At 42.6% G+C, this 19991-nt stretch overlaps 1 protein-coding gene across 23 annotated transcripts in view; it reads right to left on the reverse strand.

Annotated features, from left to right (window-relative positions):
* The window catches only part of BNC2 (basonuclin zinc finger protein 2), a 462557-nt gene extending 451964 nt beyond the window's left edge, over nucleotides 1-10593 (reverse strand). For 7 of the 23 annotated variants that reach the window (XM_070052578.1, XM_051857680.2, XM_051857664.2 and 4 more), the window contains exon 1: nucleotides 10389-10547. In XM_070052578.1, the coding sequence (XP_069908679.1) occupies nucleotides 10389-10391 (3 nt within the window). In that variant the 5' untranslated portion in view covers nucleotides 10392-10547. The other 16 variants (XM_070052561.1, XM_070052555.1, XM_070052636.1 and 13 more) reach the window with 7 other exon arrangements.
* Between the last annotated feature and the right edge of the window lie 9398 nt (nucleotides 10594-19991).

Consider the following 19991-nt stretch of genomic DNA (forward strand, 5'->3'; position numbering starts at 1 on the left):
AACATATATTTCCCCAAAGAATTAAGACAAGCAGTCAACAACCAGATGAAAATATGTTCAATATCACTAATCACCAAGTAAAAGCAACCCAAAACAAGGAGCTATCACCTCACACCTGCAAGGATGGCTATTATAAAAAAAAAAGAAAACAAGTGTTCATGAGGATGTAGAGAAATAGGAACATTTATGCACTGTTGGTAGAAATGTTAAATGCTACAACTGCTATAGGAAGTTCCTCAAAATATTAAAAAGTGAACTATCATATGATCCAGCAATACTACTTCTGGGTATTTATCAAAAAAAAAAAAAATCTAAAGCAGAGGGAGGTAGCAGTTAAGACACTGACTGGAACACCTGCATCCCTTTGAGTCTGAGTCTCAGCCCCATCTGGATTTCAGTTTCCTGCTAACACGCACACTGGGAGGCAGCAGGTGATAGCTGAAGTACTTGGGACCTTCTATCCACATGGGAGACCTGGATCGAGTACCGGGCTCCTGGCTTTGATACTGCACAGTATTCACTATTGAGGGCATCTGGGAAGTAAACCAGTCCGGAACAGCTATATATTTCTATCTCTATCTCTCTCTGCCTTTGAAATTAAAAAAAAATGTTTTAAACGAATTGGACACAATCGTTTTTTAATGGTTTATTTCATTTGAACACAAAGTTATAGAAAGAAGTAGAGACTAAGAAAGAGAGGGCTTCCGTCCACTGGTTCACTCCCCAAATGGCTGCAACAGCCGGAGCTGTGCCAATCCAAAGCCAGGAGCCAGGAGCTTCTTCCAAGTCTCCCATGTGGATGCAGGGGCCCAAGGATTTGTGCCACCTCTGCTACTTTGCCAGGCACATTACAAAAGAGCTGGATTGGAAGTAGAGCAGCCACACTCAAACTGGCACCCATATGGGATGCTGGTGCTGTAGGCCAGGGCTTTATCCTGCTGTGCCACAGCACTGGTCCCTGAATGCAGGACCTTAAAAGTGTATTTGCATACCCACGTTCATAGCAGCATTATTCACAGCAGCCAAGATGTGAAAGCAACCTGAGTGTTCATCTACAAATGAAGGGATAAAGAAAATATGGTATATATACACAACAGGATACCATTCAGCCTTTAAAAAGGAATCTTGTGATATGCTAAAAACATGGATGAACCTTGAAGACATGCTAAGTGAAATAAGCCACCACAGACACATACCACAGATATTTTATGATTCCACTTACATGAGCTATCTGTAGTATACCTTATTTCTACAACTAATTAATTTTCGGGCAGGGTACCAAGGTAATTCAGTGGAAAAATAATTATCTTTTCAACAAATGGTTTTCAAAACAGATATCCACATTCAAATGAGTGAAGTTGGTTCCCTACCTCATACTATATACAAAAGTTAACCCAAATAGACCAAAGATCTATGAAGCTGCTTGGTAGGAGCTCACACTGTAAGACACTTAGAGGGAAACACAAGGGTAAATCTTCATGACCTTATGCTAGACAACAGTTTGATAGAGAGCATAACAAAACCACAAACAAAAGAAAAAGATGGACGTCATCAAAATTTAAAACTTGCATGCTTCCAACGATACCATCTAAAAAGTAAAGCAAAACAAAATACTCTACAGGAGAAAATATTTGTAAATCTTAAATCTAATAAATGTATTGTATCCAAACTATATCGTGTTCTTACAATTCAATAATAAAGACAACCCAATGAAAAATGGACTCTGTTACACAAAGAAGATATACAAATAGCCAATAAGCACATGAAAAGTTGTTCACTATCACCAGACATCATGGAAATACAAATCAAAATCACTAGAAGATACTCCTTCAGAGCCACTGAGATAGTTAAAATTGACAGTAACAAGGGTTGCACAGGATGTGGAGAGATTGAAGAATCAAACAATCAGTGAGAATGCTAAATGCTGTTGTTGCCTTGGAACACAATTTAGTAGTTCCCCCCAACTGTTAAAGATAGAATTGCAATATGACCCAGCAATCCTACTCTTGGGTATACATCCAAGAGACATGAAAACGTACAATCACAGAAAACTCATTCACAAATGCTCACAGCAAACAATGCTCTCTCCCTGCCAAAAAGCTGTAAACAACCCAAAATCCATGAACTGATGAATCAACAGTGATATATTTACATATCTATACAATGGAATACTGAGTACTAATACACTTTTTTTAATTTGAAAGGCAGAGAGAAACAGACACAGAGCATCCATCCATTGGTTTACTCCCCAAATCCCTATAACAGCCAGGTCTGGGCCAGGGCCAAAACCAGGAGGCAGAAACTCAATCCAGGTCTCCAATATGAGTGGCCAGGCCCAATTACTTGAGCCATCACTGTTGACTGCCAGGGTCTGCATTAGCAGAAAAGCTGGAGTCGGGAGCCAGAGATGGGTATCAAACCCAACTTCTCCAAACATGGAATTCCTTAGCCCCTTAGCCAAACTGGCTGTCCCTTACTGTACACATTAAAGGAGTGAATTGTATGATGTTGAGAATTAACATTTAATAAAAACTGCTATGATTATATAATTGTATCACAAAAAATATGAACTATCCCAACTGGAAATTAACTAAGAAATAATTGAACTCATCTGTTTTATCACTGAGGGATAGAGGTTTTGAAACGTAGGGTAATCACATGGGGCCTGTTCCTTCACTCATGACGTTCTCACTCCTGAACAGGCAATGGTACAACTGCCTACCAGGGCAGAGTTGGACAGCTTGTACCAAGACACTGACTGGATACAGACTGTATCAGGAGACTTGTAGTAGCAGCTACTGCTATATAGTCCTTTCTCTATTACCACTTAGCTGTGGCCTAGTTCACCTAGTTTTAGGGAGCCTGGGAGGGGAAAGGTCAAAATTTTAACTCTGATCCTCACAAGTCCCTCTTGCCTCTTCTATTACCCTAAGGCAAACCAAAACAAATGGAAGTAGGACTACAAGAATAAAGAAAGTTAAGAGGCTTCTACTTTGTCACTGGGAAGGCCACCAGGTCAGATGATCAAGGCAGATCCACCTCAACACAACTTACACAGCAAGGCTGCTCAACAGCCAAGGGACTGGGGCATGGCCCCAGGCTGCCTAGGCACTTAGCTGTCAATTATTCAATCTATGCTTCCCCAGAGAGATGTATCACACTTGAGGGAAAGGGACAGAACAGCTCTCTCCTTCCACAGAGTCAACTTAGCCCATTAATTCTTTCACAAGACACCATGACGGCTGACTAGAGAAAATTTCAAGTATAACTACTAAAAAATTAGTCTTGGCTAAGAAGAAAAAAAAAAAAAAAGGTAGGGTCAGGTAAAGTAACATTATAGGCATTTGGTGATGTCACAAATACATTTAAATAGCCATCAGAGGGTACCAATGAGTTTAGAGAATAAACATTATTTAAATTATGAAAATAAAAACATTTTATTCATCCATGGTACAAAGATTTATTTTCCTAGTTAGAAAAATAAACTTTTGGTAAAGAGAGATGAAAGTATCATTTCTATTCAAATGTTTTGAGAATTCTTAAAAGTAATTCTATTACCACTCTGAGATGTTGAAGTAATAGTTTGCAAGCTGAAATCTGTATTTGTATTTATTGTTTGAAAATGATCCGCTGATACCCTTTTTCTCCTTTGCATCAAGACAGCTAGGAAAATACATCTCCAAAGAACCAAAGTAAAAATACCAGTCTAAGCTAGGGGAAAACATAGCATAAAAAAATTCATAGGCTACATTATTTTTGTATAGGTTGAAAAAATATGAAATGTATTTTAGTTCTTTTCGAGATATGTAAAAATTAAGATAGATTGCTAATAGATCTATTCATATACATGATCCAATCATTACAAAAAAAAAATACTTCCAATGTACTAATCACCAGAAGTACTGCTTTTGTCCTGAGATTAAAAAAAAGAAAAGAAAAGAAGACTTTGCATTGCTGTCAATCGTATTCAATTTTCCCCTCAGATGAAGTTTAGATGAAAACAATGTGACTGACAAGCTCCGCACAGGCAAATCTTGGCAACCCTCAACTCTGTCTATCTCCTTGGCCTGTTAAGCAAAATTCCTTCACAAACTGTTGGTCTCTGCAATAACTCCTACAAAGCTCATTACTGCCAGCGTCGGCCTATCCCCCATGTTGTGCATTTATCCCTGGGATGCATATCAACATGTGGCACATGTCCTTGACATGCACAGAAGAGCTGCACCACGGGACAGCAGCATGCACCACAATAGTGTCGACTCTCACTTCTTTATGGTTGCTGGGATGTAACCGAGAAATCTAATAACTGTGACAGTGGGGCCTTTCGGTTTTTCCTTGCCTTTGCAGACAGTGAAGCTGCACAGACACTAATGAAAGGTTAAATGAATAGGAATAGTTGACAAGAGGTACAATAAAGAAGGAGCTTGGTAATCCACAGACACTGAGCAGAGATCCTTGGCTCAAGCAGAGAAAGGACAGCACATCGTCGAGTCACAATATTTAAAACAGCTTGCTATACACAGAGGCTTTTGTGTCTGGGTACACGTCTGGCTTTGGACTAAAAAAAAAAAAAAGATACTGAAAAGGAATTTCAGCATGGGGCACTTTGGCAAATGTAAGGTCATAATAAGAGAAAAATGTTTTGTGTGGGTTGTTACATCTTTGTACCAAACACAAAAAAAGCAGGGACTATGAACTCATGAACCTCAAGTTACAAGACAATGCTGTACATTTTGACAACTATTAAATACTGTATCTAGAAGCCTGGCCTGATGCAGCTTCCCACTGGTAAGATATACATCCAGTGACTCAGTCAGCAGTTCTACATTCTGCCTCCCTTTGTGGAAGAATTACTAATACTCATCTTATTAGAGTTTTACAGTCAAGCTCTAGTCTTTAGTGAACATGCTCTGTTACAAATACAACCAAAATTCTCAATCATCTACTCATTGCAAAACTTCCCAGCAATTACTGTAAAGGAGGCTGAATTTACCATGCAAGCAATTTATTAAGTGCAGGCAAACTTTTCATAACATAATTCCAACATAATTCCAAGTGACTACAACTGTGAAATGACCTCCGCTAAAAACGCTAAAAATTCTTAATTATTGAACTTTGTGTGTGTGTGTGTGTGTGTGTGTTGGAAGGGGGGACTGTCCTCACTATGCCTTGAGAGAAGTTTATAATCCTTGGGGAAGTGATTTTAAATTATTATAGCAAAACAATGTAAATCACTCAGGAAAAAAAAAAATAAAAACGCTCCAGAATGTTAAGGGGGAAACAGAGGAAAAAGAACAAAATTGACACTGTAATATATAGACAACTTTCTTTAAAAGAAAAAGTTACGACTCTGCTGCAGCAAACTTTAAAATGATATCTGTACTAACATTCTGAAGTGTACGCATGAGTTAGAACATAGGTTCACAACAAATGGTAAAAGCATACTGAGAACATGTTTTAAAACAAGGGAGGCTCTTTGGACAGCCAAATTAAATTACAGCTGAACTCTAGAGTGTACTGAGGGTTCTAATAAGCAACAAATAAAGACTATTACTGGATAGCGACATAATGAGCGCTACTGTGCAAGAGATTTAAAAAAAGACAAATCTAGGGAGTTTATCTCAGTGGATTATATTATTTACTTAAATGGTAAATAAGTTTGTCCAAAGTAATGCTCCTAAAAACTAGCATATAAATATTAAAGAGCAATTATGACCCTGACTCTGATATAAACAAATCACAAATTTTAGTGAAAAGGCTGATAAACATGAAATTAAATGGAAAATCTCAGCATAATGGAAAATCTCAAACATAATATTAATTCTTTTTACATTTAACTTATTTATGGATTCCTAATATATCAGCTTTATAAATGGTTAATTATTTATGCTTATAACAGGAAGCACTTATTTTAAAAGTGCTTTTGATCCAAAATATCCAGGTGTATGTGGTACTATTCAAAATCCTTGTTTTCAGAACAAGAGTTGTCATGAGTGGACTGAAAACAGGGATGGGAATTTACTTCTCATGGGACTGCAAGGCTGGCTGCCTAACATGAGGCTAACTCCTTCAGTTGACAAAACAAACACCAGTCAGGTAAACTGAAACATTTAAAATATATTTGGTTGCCTTTTGCTTGATCTTCACATCACTTGGATAGTAGAACCCTAGAAAGCTCAGAGGGAGCCCTGACTGCTCTTGCACAAAGTTTTGTTGCTTCTTCACAGACTTAAACACAAAAACAAAAACATAATCGCACGCCCAAGCCTAAACACTAAGCCAGTATTCATTACCTACTCTTTTTGTGCAGGATTCTGATTGCTAGAGCACACTTTTTTTTTTTTTTTAAACATTAAGTATATCTAGTGAAATCATGAGGCTCCCTCTAGCTCTTCAGAGAGGAGGTTACTAACCAGCGATCCTATATAATTCCCATCCAACAAGAAAGATTGGAGCAGACTGCCTCCCCTTCCACAAGAAAGGTTGTTTTCAACTCTGTTTCTTGTCAGGATGTGGATGGTAAATGAGACCACTGCTAAGGAATTCAGAAAGCACTGCTCCTTACATCATGCATCAGGTTAAGAATTTATTAATTGCTTCCAACCTAAGCTTTCTAGGCAAAATTCTATGGAGAGACTAATGTCTAAACTATATGTACATTCTCAACTTAGTTTTACCCACCTTGTCTAAAATTAATTCTAACCTCAAAAAACAAATTGTAAACATCCACAGAAATTCAAACTTGTGATCTCGGTTCTAAGGGCCTACAGTAAATGCAGAATCTCAAAAATAAGTGAAGGAAAAAAATTACACATTATGAGCAGTGTATCTCTGGAATCCATGTAAAGCAGAGATGCTGATGATAACTTGTAGAAAACATTTTCACGTACCATAATATTTATATACAACACTGGTAATGACTTTTTTATTGTTTAATCTTTTCTGAATTCAGTATTGGATATCTGGGGTTTGTAGTTATTTAGAAGACTATAAATAATACAGTTGAAGTATGCCATTGATAGTTAGTCCATCTTCCAATAGCCATAAAAGCCACACAGTCGAAAGGCAAATCACTTCAAACAAGTGAATGTGAACAATGCTAAATCGAACTCCTTACAGTCACTAAGGCCATCTTTCAAATATTTAAGGAATATTTAAAACAGTGCTGAATGTTAACTCTAAAATTAAAAGCAAAGGAAACCACTAACTTCAAGTCATCACCTATTTTGGACTCCCTTAATATAAGAAATATTCCCAGGCACAACAACAAAAAGAACAGCTCCCTCTACCCCCCTCACCCCCACCCCTTTTTGAGGCAGTGTCCAATTTCTTCTTTTCTGAACAGCTGTATTATCCAACTTAAGTTGCTCTGCTAATTTCAGTCCCACAAGGACTAACTTGGAAGGCAAAAAAATACAAGAAAAGATCAATTTGCTGGGAAAGATCAAATGAGAAAACTGTGGGGACAGCACCAGGTCAGCGTGTGGAGAACTAAGCAGACCTGTTCTTCATTAACTGCAGCTCTCTGGGGATGTCACACACTACCTGTCCGTGGGCTTTATTGAACCGCCTAACCCGCCTCTCTGTTCCATTCTTCTGGGCCCAAGTGAATCATATCCTGCTGCTGACAAGTTAGCAGGGGACTGCGGCTGCAACATGAAAGTACTTTTCTTTCTTGTCTAAATCAGGCAGATTTCTGAAAAGACGACACAGCATTGACTCGTGACATGGCAAGATGAAACGAGAGGTCTGGGCCGGTCTTGGAGCTGTGCAGATAAAAGTAATCAAATGACACTCCTGGAATGCAAATTGGCATTCTTGACTGCAGCAATTGCACAACCATGAAACATCCCTGACAGCAAGCAAGATTAGGACAAAATGTTATGTAAAGCACTGAACTCAAAAACTCTCACTTGAAAATTCAAACTGTAACACTTACATTTTAATATAGCAATAGTCAGCTCTGCTTTTGTCTGCTTCTTTTTGGAATCACACAGCCCTGCTGCCTGACAGATATTGTACAACTCAGGTGAAAGAGGGAAAAAAAAAATCAGACATCAGGAATGCTAATACTGCTATTAATATTTCCTTAATATTTATTTTCAAAACCACGTGGGGGTGGATTCTTAGTCACAGTTTTACATGCAAATACTACCCAACTCAACACTCTCAAGGGGCTTGGGGGGGGGGGGAGACCGTTTCATACCTTTCTCACAAGATACTCCAAATAAAGTTCACATTCACACTCGCTATTACTTCCCTCAGGTGAAGATACTCCTGGTACTTTGGTAAAGTAATTAGCAATCTGGATTTTAAATACACTGCTCTCCGGGAACAGAAAGACTAGCTACCCCTAAGAACTTCATTAAGACTGAACAACCTAAATGAAACAGCTACAAATATAATAGGAAACACAGATACCCGCTAAAGGTTCACAAGGGATTTTTTTTTTTTGGGTGATTCCAAAGGGTAAAGGAAGTTCTAATAACTTGTACAAGGTCTCGCTACTCAAGTACATCTTCAGACCAGACACAGTAAGTAGCCCTGCCAGAAATAAATTCCCCACTTAAAGCATGTATGTACGTGCACGCTAACATCTGAAACTGCAGAATTCACAGCAGCGAATGACAAACGGGCTGAGCTACTGTTCAAAGTGATTAGCACAGGGGCATAGATGTGTAGACAAATACTACTGCAGGCGAGGGGGAAAGGAAGAAAAATACTACCTACAACCAGCCTTTACAGCGTTCTGGCGTAAAACGCCGTTAGAAGGGCATTTCTGAAGCTCTCAGCAGATATATTGAGTATTTTGTTTTGATGTGTCTCTTATATACAGGTTCCAACCACTGCAACTGTCCACGAAGTACATAAAAAATAATAAAACAGGCCACTTTCTGCCACTTTAATCCTGGGTACACAGGATTATTTTATGATGTCTTTTTACATCACTCTTACAACAGCTTGACTCTAGGGTAAATGGGAACCATCATAAATCGCACTGCTGCTTTCAAAACCACTTTAATTTCTGTCAGCCTTACTGTAACCACAGTCCTGGGCGCATGCTATTGTGTGTGAGTGTGTGTGTGTGTGAGTGTGTGCGTGTGTGTGCGCGCGCGCCTGCGTTTGACAGTCGCATTCTCCTATACTCCCGTTGTGACTTTGATCACTGAAACAAGAGATGTCACATTAGGGGAAGGGAAGCGGGGAGGGGAGAACGCCACCCCGTTATTACCCTTCTCCTTCCATGCTCCGTCTCCACGAGAAACACGCTCCAAGCAGATGCCCAAGTGGGGCTAACAATAGCAACTGGGTGGAAGCGAACTCAAAAGGAAGGGAGTGGTCAAGCCCCACTTCTAACAAATCACTTCCCCGAAAGCGGACAGCGCGGCGCGTCCGCGCTCCCTTCCTCGCTGCAGAGAAGCCGCTCCGCGTCCAGGGCTGCGTCCGAGCCTGCTTCGCAAAACCATCCCATTCCCTCCACCTTTCGCACTTGGAACTTTTTAAAAAATCTCAGCCTCACTTCACCGAGGATTTCACCTACTTTTGTTTTGTAGGGTGTTTTTTTTCCCCCCGCTCTTAAGCCCTTTCGCCCTCATTCTGCCCCCTCCCCGAGCCCCCAATCCCACTCTGCAGCCAGTGCGTTAAGTAAAACAAATTGGTTTCCTCAGAACTGCACTTCGGAAGGGTCTTTCGGTACCTCCAGGGTTGCTCTGGCCGCCCTGCGCTATATGCACATTCTGCCTAAGACCTGCAGGAGCGGTGCCTACATCCCCGCGGACGAAGCGGGGTCCCGAGCGTGCGGGAGACCAGTGGGGGCGAGTAGGCGGGCCGGGGGTACCCGGCAACGGTGCCCCACGCGGCACAGCGCCCCTGTGCGCCCTGGCACCCATGTCCCGCCGCCGGCCGCTCGGTCGCAGGCAAGTTGTGAAAGTTCCCGCGGGTCCCCGCCGCTCTCCTCTGCGCCGCCAGCTCCTTGCTGCGCTCCACTCATCCCCCGCGTCCCTTCCATCGCGTCCGCCCGGGGCTCGGCCCCCCCACCCCGGAGCCTCCCGCTCGCCAGCGGCTCACCTTGGCTCGGACGCCGCCCGAAGGGGCCACCCTGGGCGACCCTCCCAACCCCCGCCCCTCCATACACACACACCCTCCCACCTGGAGCTCGCCGCGGAAACTTGGGGCCAAGTTTAGGGGAGGATTTCGGGAGCACAGCAGGGGCCAGGTTGGACTGGTGTGGGGAGGTCTCCTGCCTCTGCTGCCTGCCCTCCCAGGCGCCCCCCGCCACGGGACTGGAGGAAAACGCAAGCCCCCGGCGGCCCCGGGGGCGCTCGGGCGGCCGGGGTCACTCCTGGCGGAGTCTAGAATAAAGGGGAAGGAGGGTGGAAACTTCTTACCATCTCGGCATGCTGGTTGTCAAGTGCAGCCCCCGCCTCTTGGTCTCCTCTTAGCGGCCGCGCCTGGACCAGCCCCTCGGCCGCCGCTCGCTCCTTCAGTCTCGGCCTTGCTCGCCCTCCCCCTCCCGATTTCCTCCGGGCCGCCGCGCTCGCCGCCTCCGCCTCTCCCCGCCCGCCCGCCCGCGCGCGCCCTCGCCGCGGCCCCTCAGCGCTCAGGTGACTGATTTACACCCGCGCCCAGGGTCGCCCTCGCTCCCCACGTCCCAGCCTGCGTACTTCCCCCGCGGCTCCTCCGGACCAGGGGAGGGGAAAAAAAAAAAAAAAAGGAACGGACTGTCCCAGGAGGGGGCTGCTCCGGGCGGTGTGTGTGTGTGTGTGTGTGTGTGTGTGTGTGTGTGTGTGAGAAGGGGGGTGGCCGGCGGCGAGGTGACGCGGGGCGTCTCTGCAAGCCCCGCAAGTTCTCCCTCTCCCTGCAAAACTGCCGCGACTACAATGTTGCTTCCCTTTTGCAAAGTAGAAGTCCGCTTGCTCTGTTGTTGTTTGTGCTCGGCGTGCGAGGGGTTTCGCGAAGGAGGATGTCTATGTCTCCCTCCCCCCACCCTGTTACTCTTTTTTTTTTTTTTTTTTTTTTGGCCCTTTCTGGGGGATGGAAAAACAACTTTAGCGCCCCCCGGGGGGTGCGGGCGTGGAGGTGGAAGAGGTGGCCGCTAGCGCCCAGCTGTCAAAAAAAAAAAAATGGGGGAGAGAGGCAAGCCCGGGAGAGGAGGCTGCGAAACGCCGAGGAAAGGGCGCGAACTTTACCCAGACTGCGGCGAGCCGCGGCAGCCCTTTCCTTTTCGGGCGCTCGCCTGTCGCCGTCCCCCTGGGCCAGTTCCTCCTCCCCTCCCCGTCCCCGGACCCGCCGCCTCCCGCGTGCGCGCCGCGGCCGCCCGGCGCCCCTCGCCCCTCGGAGCCCAGGTCCTGCGCGCGCCGCCGGGGAGAAGGCGAGGGGCGCCGGGGCAAACCCCGGGGACCCCCACGCAGGACGAGGGCGAGCTGGGAGAAGAGGCCAAAAGTTGCGCGCAGCTGGGGGAAAAAAAAGTTTCTGGTGGCGGCGTGTTTAGTGCCGGCCCAGACGCCGGCTTGCGGCGAGGGCTTCCTTCCCCTTTCCCTGGTGTGGGCCGCGGGCCTCAGGCTGGAGCCGGCGGGAGGGAGGAAGCAGGCTGCCGCCCCTGCGGGCGCCCGCGGGGACAGCACGGTCACAGCTGTGGGCGACTCGGCCGACCCGCGTCGCCCTGCCCCGCAGACACAGGAAAGCGGGTTGCAGGCTCCCAGCGCACACGCCGGCAGCTGAAGGACATTTCTTAAATGCAGGCAAAACATGCTCCCCGGCCGAAGGGTGGTGGCGCGGGGAGCGGGGGACTTTATCATCATCATCATCTTTCGAACGTCCACTTTGTGCCAAAAACATCTCCGCGTCGTGCAGATTGATCATAGCTAGAGCAAACTTTCTGCTTATCTGACACGGGAGGAAGGCACAGGTTTCTAGCGTACTCCCTGAGCGCTAAGAAATCAGAATCGGCGAAGATTTGCTTGGCAGAACAACAGGTTTGGTTACCGGTTCCTACTGAAGAGAAAGTCTCGCCCCTTCCCTTCTCTCCTCCCCAAGCAGAGAGAGAGACTGCTTAATTGCATTCAGAGGTCAGAATTAAATTCCTTTGAAAATATGTAGCCTTGGAATTACAGACTTATTTTCTTTGATGCGCGATCTGGTCTTAAGTTTAATATAAATTTTCACAATTGTCAACTTTTCAAAATATTTCGAGGGCCGTGACTAACTAGGTCCCAAGTAGCCACAGCTGCCTTAAAAATGTGATTGGGCTTATTATTCACAGGGCTCCAGCTTTTTACAACGGGGCCACCACACCTGCAGTTCTGTATTACTGATTAGGTCCAAATTCCTGACACTTTCTAGGCCCTTTCAAAGCAAATTTCAAGTCATATCTGCATTTGTGGATTCCATGCATCACTTTTTTGCAGTGCAAAAAATTTGCCTGGTAAACACTTCTCTCGTGGTAAATACCTTGGAGTTCAAGGCACACAGTTCATCTGGAGATTTCCTATGGGAATACTATTACTTCTCTCACTAGAGCATGAATCAAAGTATAGACTGGCTAGCTAACGACCATCCATATGTGTTTAAATGCATGTTATCAAAGAAGGCTCATCTTTAAATTATTTGATTAAGGTGTGGGGCATGTTCTCTTATTCTCTAAACATAACTGTAACATCATCCTATGGTTTGTAGAAACTGATTACACAAGGGATAATGATGACCAAATGTTCGTTCTGAGCAACTGAAGATAGTCGCAAGAACGCTCCAGAAATGAGCCAAGTTCCGATGTGTTTTCCTGTATCTGGGAAAAATGAGAAACGCTAGTTGCTAATTTCAGAGTCATTACCCACACAAATCCATTCACACACTTACCGCTTTGGACAAGTGACAGGCTAGCAGTTGCCAAACAATTGTATTCACACAGTGCATTTTTGGCTGCACACCTACACTGGCCAACATGAAGAAGTTATTCCACATCAAGTAACCTGTAATTTACATTCCCCTGATTGGTTCCAGATTTGTCCGTTTTTGATGTTAGCATACAAACAATTTGTGAGGCAAGACATATCTATTTGGGGTCCCCTTGCCTTTCTAGAGAGTCATTATTATGAAGATGGGGAATGTATTCAGCTAAAGATCATTACCTTGCAGAAGGTGGAAGAATTTGCAGGAAGAAACAAAGCCCAGCATGGAAGAAAAATCCATCTTTTTTTTTTTCTTTCTAGTGGATTTCAATGGCAATTGTAATAAAATCTTAAGTCCCTTTGTGTCCTGCAAGACCTCAATGTTCTACACCTGCCCAAGTCTTTAAACTATTTCAATTCCACTTACTTATTCTCTGGTGAATCTCACCAGAGATTCAGCCACACTGACTTTCTTTGTTTTTCTAACTTGCCAAGCTGCTTCTTCCTCTTTGCCCCTCTTCTACCTGGAATGTTCTCCCCTATTTTCCAGTGATTCCTTCATATCATTCGTAGCTCAGTTCTAACTTCCTTCTGCAGACTGTAATTAAAGTGGCTCTTTGCCTATCATCCAGAACTTAATTCTTCATATTCCTTCTGAATATCTGAAATTGGTTTGTTGGTCTACGGGCTGTTGTTACTTTTCTTCAATTAAAATGTAAGCCCCACAAGGGTAAGAAGCATATCCACCTTATTCTCTTAGTTTTGGCCCATGTAAATACCAGGCACAAAATAAAACCATAAAATTTGGCTCGAATTAGAAATGTCAAAATCATCACCCTGTGTTACTGATCTGATGACCACATGACCAAACAAGTTCCCTCTAGGAATGTAGAAGAAAGAGTCTGTTCTCTTGTGAGACGCAGCCAACACCATTGATGTGATCCTGAAAGTGTGGTCTGAACCCCCACGTGAGGGTTCCAGAGACTGTTGTTAAGAGCTCTATGAAGTCAGAACTTTTTGTATTTTGATACTGGGAAGTTATTTGGCATTCTCACTCACAGTCTCTCGTTTGCACAGGCGCTTTCCAAAGACAATGTGGTATGTGTTATCACAACAGATTGAATGCAGAAGCAGGTAGGAGAATCCATCTCTCTTTATTATAAGTTAGAGATGTGCCCAGATGTGGAAATCAGTGTCACTCCTCTCACTAAATGCTTGTTTTGGAAAAGAGGTTTTCATTTGAAAATGTGTGTATGTACTCATTTCCTATCACTGCTATAATGACAAAGAACATAATTTTTTTTTTTTTTTTAAATTCTGGAGGTCAGAGTTCAGAAAAAGGTTTCGCTAAAATAGTCAAGGCCTGCATTCCTTCCTGGGGACACTAGGGGAAAATCTACTCCCTTATCTTATCCACTCCTCAACTCCCATTCCTTGGCTTGTGGTCCCTTCAGAGCCTGCACAAACCAGATGTGTCTTTCCCTAACTACATCACTGACACTGACTCTTCTGCTGCATCTGTCTTTCAGTTCTAACTACCCTTGTGAGCGTCCCATTGAGCCTATCCGGATAATCTGGAATAGTCTATCCATCTCAAAATCTTTAATCACATCTGCATATTTACGGATTCCAGGAATTACGATGTGGACCATGATGAGGGGCGCATGATGGGTTTAATATTGTTATTTTAAATGAATTTACATTTTTAAAATTTCAGTTTGTTTCTGATGCAGGAAATATGCATGGTTATTGACTAAATAAACCAAGGCTCTGTGCAGTGGTTAACCTGGACAATAGCTACTATCCTTTCTTCCACACCTCAAGTTCACTAAATTGGTTCAGACTGGCTGGAGGGGCCCTCTTCTCCTTTGCTGAGGTTGGCTTCAGAATTGTGTGACTGAGCTCCAGGGGATGAAGGCAGAGGGGAAGTCAATGCAGAGACTTCTGGGGAAGATTATTTTACTTATTAAAGCAAAGAAAAAGGTTGACAAGTTATAAGTTGTCCCTCTTCTGCTGTGGATGTTAGGATGTGAGAATGTGGTACCTGAAACAGCTGCATTCATCTTGTGACCAGGAAGGAACCCACACAACTGGGTAAGCACAGGCAGTGAGCACCTGCGCTCCTAATGGTGTTACTGGCTTTCTGAATTAACTGACCCCTAGATGGCCTGGACCTTCTTGTTATGTGTTATAATCAATCCCTTTTTGTTTAGGCCACTTTGAGCTTGCATTTCTGTTACTTGCAGCTTAAACCTTCCTAAATATTAGAGAGAAATGGTATAACTAGTTAAAGGTTCTGTGGAGGAATTCTCCACTATCATTTCACATGAAATGTATATTTCCCCCAAATCCTGAGAAAAGATCTTTGAAGAAATCAGTAAAATGGGAAAAAGAATAATTATCCTGTGAGAATGAGAACTTAATCAACATAAAGACATTACAATAAACACAAGCAAGGAATGCTGGCACAGAGTTGAAATGGTGACATTTCCAGAACTGGTTGCACTCTTATCACTTAATGTTGTATATAGTTGTGCCATGTTATAAATGTGTGTACCTGATCTTGTCAGCTGCTACTGATGAGGCATTCTTGCAAATTAAATACATAGAAGCTTATTTGCATAATAGATTATATACAAATCCTATGGGTAGTATTCCTTGAAATAACATGTTCTGGAAACAAAAGAAGTTCTCAAATTGATGATTTCAACACATGATTTGCTAACCTTGCAAGGAGATCCTGAATGTTATCTTATTCAATAACCACTCAATAAATTCAAGTAGACTGCAGTTCTTTGGAGGGGGGAAGGTGGAGAACCTGCATTTTTAGAAAGCAATTCAATTTCAGTATCAAAACCAAAAGAAAAGCTGAAAAAATATTTTCATCATTAAAAAGATGACACGCAGGTGTCTAGTTTTGTAGTGGAGACACTTGCATCCCAACTAGACTGCCTGGGTTTGATACCTGGCTCTGTGTTCTCCATCTTATTCCAGCTTCCCGTTTATGTAGATTCTGGGAAGCAGTGATGATGGCTCAAATAGTTGGGTTCTTACCATTCATATGGGAGACCTGTACTGAGTTCCTGGCTCCTGGTTTCAGCCTTGACCAACCCGTAGCTGTTGTGGCCATTTGGGTAGAACAACAGATGGGAGTACAAACTTGCTCTTGCTCTTTCTCTCTTTCAAATAAAAAAGAATTAAAAGATGAGTTTATGTGAAGCAACATAGACAAAGAAGTTCAACCTGAGGATGCTTTCAGACTCAAAAATTTGACCAATGTCACCAAAAAAAGAAAAAAAAATATTTTCTACATGTGGAATCTTCATCATGAAAGCAAAATCAATATTTTTGGGGCAATTGATATTTTCTAAGTTTAAAATTTCATTTGAACAATGATAACCTTTAAATATTAAATATTTGTAGTTCAAGCTTATAATTTTAAAATGTGTTTTATTTGGCATTGAGGTTACATTAATGTTACATATCTTTTAGTGTTCTCTATAGTTAAATATCTTCATCAAGTAGAGTTAATTTTTAAATGTTATTAAGACATATAATCTTGTCATTTGGGTTCAAATACTAATAAACCATACATTGATTATTTATTATTTTTGTAGAAAACTTCTGAGATACTATATATCTCTATGTTATGCTTTAAATAGAGTTTTCTTTACCAAGACTCAAGTTGAGGCTTAGTTCCTCAGGGTCAAAGTGTTGAGAGGTAGTAGAACCTTAAACAGGTAATTAGGTCATATGGACTGCACCCTCATTGGTTGATTAATGTATTTACCTCCAGAGTAGGTTGTTATAAAACATGCCTGCCCTCTCCCCTCACTCAATCCAACTTATGCCTTGTTTTCACACATGTGCTTGCTTCCCTTGTCTTTCTTTTCTGTTCTTAAAGAAATTAGATTTATTAAAAAATTATTTGAGAGACAGAAGTGTTACCCACTGGCTCACTTTCCAAATGTCTTCAAAAGTGGCTGGGTGGGAGAGGGCCGGGAGCAAAACTGGGAGCCGAGACCCCAATTCAAACCTCCCATGTGAGAAACAAGAGCATAATCGCTGAAGCTGTCAACATTGCTACCTTCCGGGGTCCACAACAGGAGTAAGCCAAAGTCCAGAGCCAGAGGAAGGTGTTGAACCAAGGCACTCTGACATGGTTTGCAGGCATCCTGACCAGCAGCTTAATTGCTGGGCCAAAGGCCCACTGCATACTTTTTCCTGACACACAATGATGCAGCATGAGGCCCTCACCAGATGTAGCCACCCTATGTTGAACTTCCCAGCCTTCAGAAGTATAAGCCAAAACCAACCTCTTTTCTTTATAAATTATCCACCCTCAGGTATTCTGTTATAGCAGCAGAAAATAGACTAAAAATTATTTACTACTTATGAAAATGATCACTCATAATAATTATTGAAAAATACATAAGTGAAGTGTTATGAAAAATAACATTTTTAAAAGATTTATTTATTTATTTGAAAGGCAGAATTACACAGAGAGAGGAGAGACAGAGAGAGAGAGGTCTTCTGTCCGATGGTTCGCTCCCCAGATGCCGCAACCGCCGGAGCTGCACTGATCTGAAGCAAGGGGCCAGGAGCTTCTTCCCGGTCTCCCACGTAGGTGCAGGGGCCCAAGGACTTGGGCCATCTTCTACTGCTATCCCAGGCCATAGCAGAGAGCTGGATTGGAAGAGGAGCAGGGACTAGAACTGGCACCCATATGGGATGCCAGCATTTCAGGCCAGGCGTTAACCCTCTGTGCCACAGCACCAGCCCTGAAAAATAAAATTATTTAGGGAATCCTCAAAAATTCTGTTTTTTCATTTCCAAATCTGAAGATTAATATTTGTCAATAATTTGAAAACATTTGATTAGTCTGTGTCATGTTCACTATTTAAAACTTTTCACACCTTGGGGCTGTGTTATGGCGTAGAGGGTTAAGCTACCACCTTAGATACCAGCATTTCATATGGGCACTTAGTTCAAGTCTTGGTTGCTCCACTTCCAATCCAGCTCCTTGCTGATGTGCCTGGGATAGCAGCAGAGAATGGCCCAAGTGCCTGTGCCCATGCACCCACAGAGACCTGTGGGAAGCTCCTGGCTCCTAGCTTCAATCTGGCTTAGGCTTGGCCGTTGTAGCCATTTAAGGAGTAAACCAGAAGATGAAAGATCTCTCTTTCTCTGTCTCTCCTCTCTCTGTAACTCTGCCTTAAAATAAATAAATAAGTCTTTAAAAATAAAATTTTCACACCCTAATATATTTTTAAAATCTGCAATATTTTATGGTTATCAATTAATCATTTTATAGTTCAGTAATACTGGCTCAAATCCCACTCTCTGATTTGCAATGCATTTGATATTGCTGATCTTTCAAAAGCACTCCTCTCTTGTGGTTTTTTTCTTACTTGCCTATGCTGGCTCTTTCCTTCATCACCTCCCTTCCCTACCACTTCATACTTCTTACACACATGAAGTCAGAGTTGCCCAAATGGTCAAATCTCCAGTTTGGCTCCTTTATTTTAATTATGGTCTTCAAGGCAGAAACATTCCAACTACAACCTGAACTCCATATCCACATCTGTTTGCCCCAAATTCTAGCCTTTAGTTTATATTGACTAAATGGGTCTTCCTAATTGAAAGTAGCTCTGGATCTCAAGCTGAACCTGATACTGAAGCCAACGATAAACTCTCCCAAATTTCTCTTATCCACTTCACTTTTTCTGTCTTTACTGTTCTCCCACTCATTCAAGAGAAAACCTTGTAGTCAACTGAATCATCTTTTCCTTGCCTTCATCTCCCAAATCAGTTCCTAAACCACGGAGAAGCTCCTTCAGTGTATCCCTCACATGCATCCATTGCCATTTCATACCTATGGCACCATCCATTCAGGTAAATCACTGCAATAGTGTTTCAGTTATACTCCTATGTCCACCTTCCACCACCATTCTAATCCATCTGCTGCTAGACTTTAGTTTTTTCAATTCTGTTTTTATCATGTGACCCTCTTCTGCTTAAAAAGGACCTAAATAAATAAATCTTCAGTCTTGCTCTGAGTTCTAACATGTTGACATAAATGGTAACATCTCACCTTTTCCCAACCTCTGTACCTAATGTGGTGGCTAACTAACAGTTGTTCCCTAGGTTTTTTGTTGAATGAGTGACACCTTATCTGTAGAGTGGTTTCCTCATCTCTAGTAGGAACTCACTGCTCTGCTTGGATAGGCTTCCCTGCAAACATGCAAACATGCATAAGCACTTCTAGATTTTTCTCTTGACTCTCCAACTCAATGCATCTCCTTCCTCTCTACCTGTCTGGGCCAGTATGCCACCACTTTCAAGGGTGAATTGAAGCCACTCAGGAAAAGCAGCACAATAGCATTAAGACTCTATGATTATAGCTAAAATTTCCTGAATAACTACTATATGTCAAGTTCTTTATCATTTTTTACAAGTATTATCAAATCTTTTCAACAAACTTTAGAGTTAAGCATTGGCATCATGATATATGAGAGAGAGAGCAGCTGTAAAACTTGACAGTCTTGCCAGAGCACATATACAGCAGGTAAGTGTTAAGGCAAATATTGCTTCCCAAGACTGCCCCCAGTCTTTAAATCCCAGCCATTTTTTCATGACTTGGGTCACATCCCACATTTTTCATGGAGATTTCTGTAATTTCTGTAGTGCTCTACAGCATTTATAACCTGGATCATTGACTCATCACCTGCTCACACACTGCTGAGTATCTGTGGTGGTTTTATGTGTGTCTGCCTTATCTCTCTAATGAGAAAGTCAGCTCTTTGAGGGCGGAGATACTATGAATTGCACATTTCTCAACTCCCCTCTGTCCCTGGTAGGGTGAGAAGCTCATAAACAAAGAAGGGTTTAATGAAACAGTTTAGAAAACAAAAGTCCAGCTCTTAGACATGAAATAATTTCATATGAAAAACATTTCTGTGGGATTTAACATCCCCTCATCGTAGATTACAAGGTAGTATGTGGTTATGATAAATTTTAATTTCAGTTGTATCTGAGCATGCAAACATTGGCACCAGGCTCATTTCTGTTTGCTTTGTTTCTGTTGCATGCTGTTTTGATGTG

Source organism: Oryctolagus cuniculus, chromosome 1 (genome assembly GCF_964237555.1).
Source record: "Oryctolagus cuniculus chromosome 1, mOryCun1.1, whole genome shotgun sequence".
NCBI classification, from domain to species: domain Eukaryota; kingdom Metazoa; phylum Chordata; class Mammalia; order Lagomorpha; family Leporidae; genus Oryctolagus; species Oryctolagus cuniculus.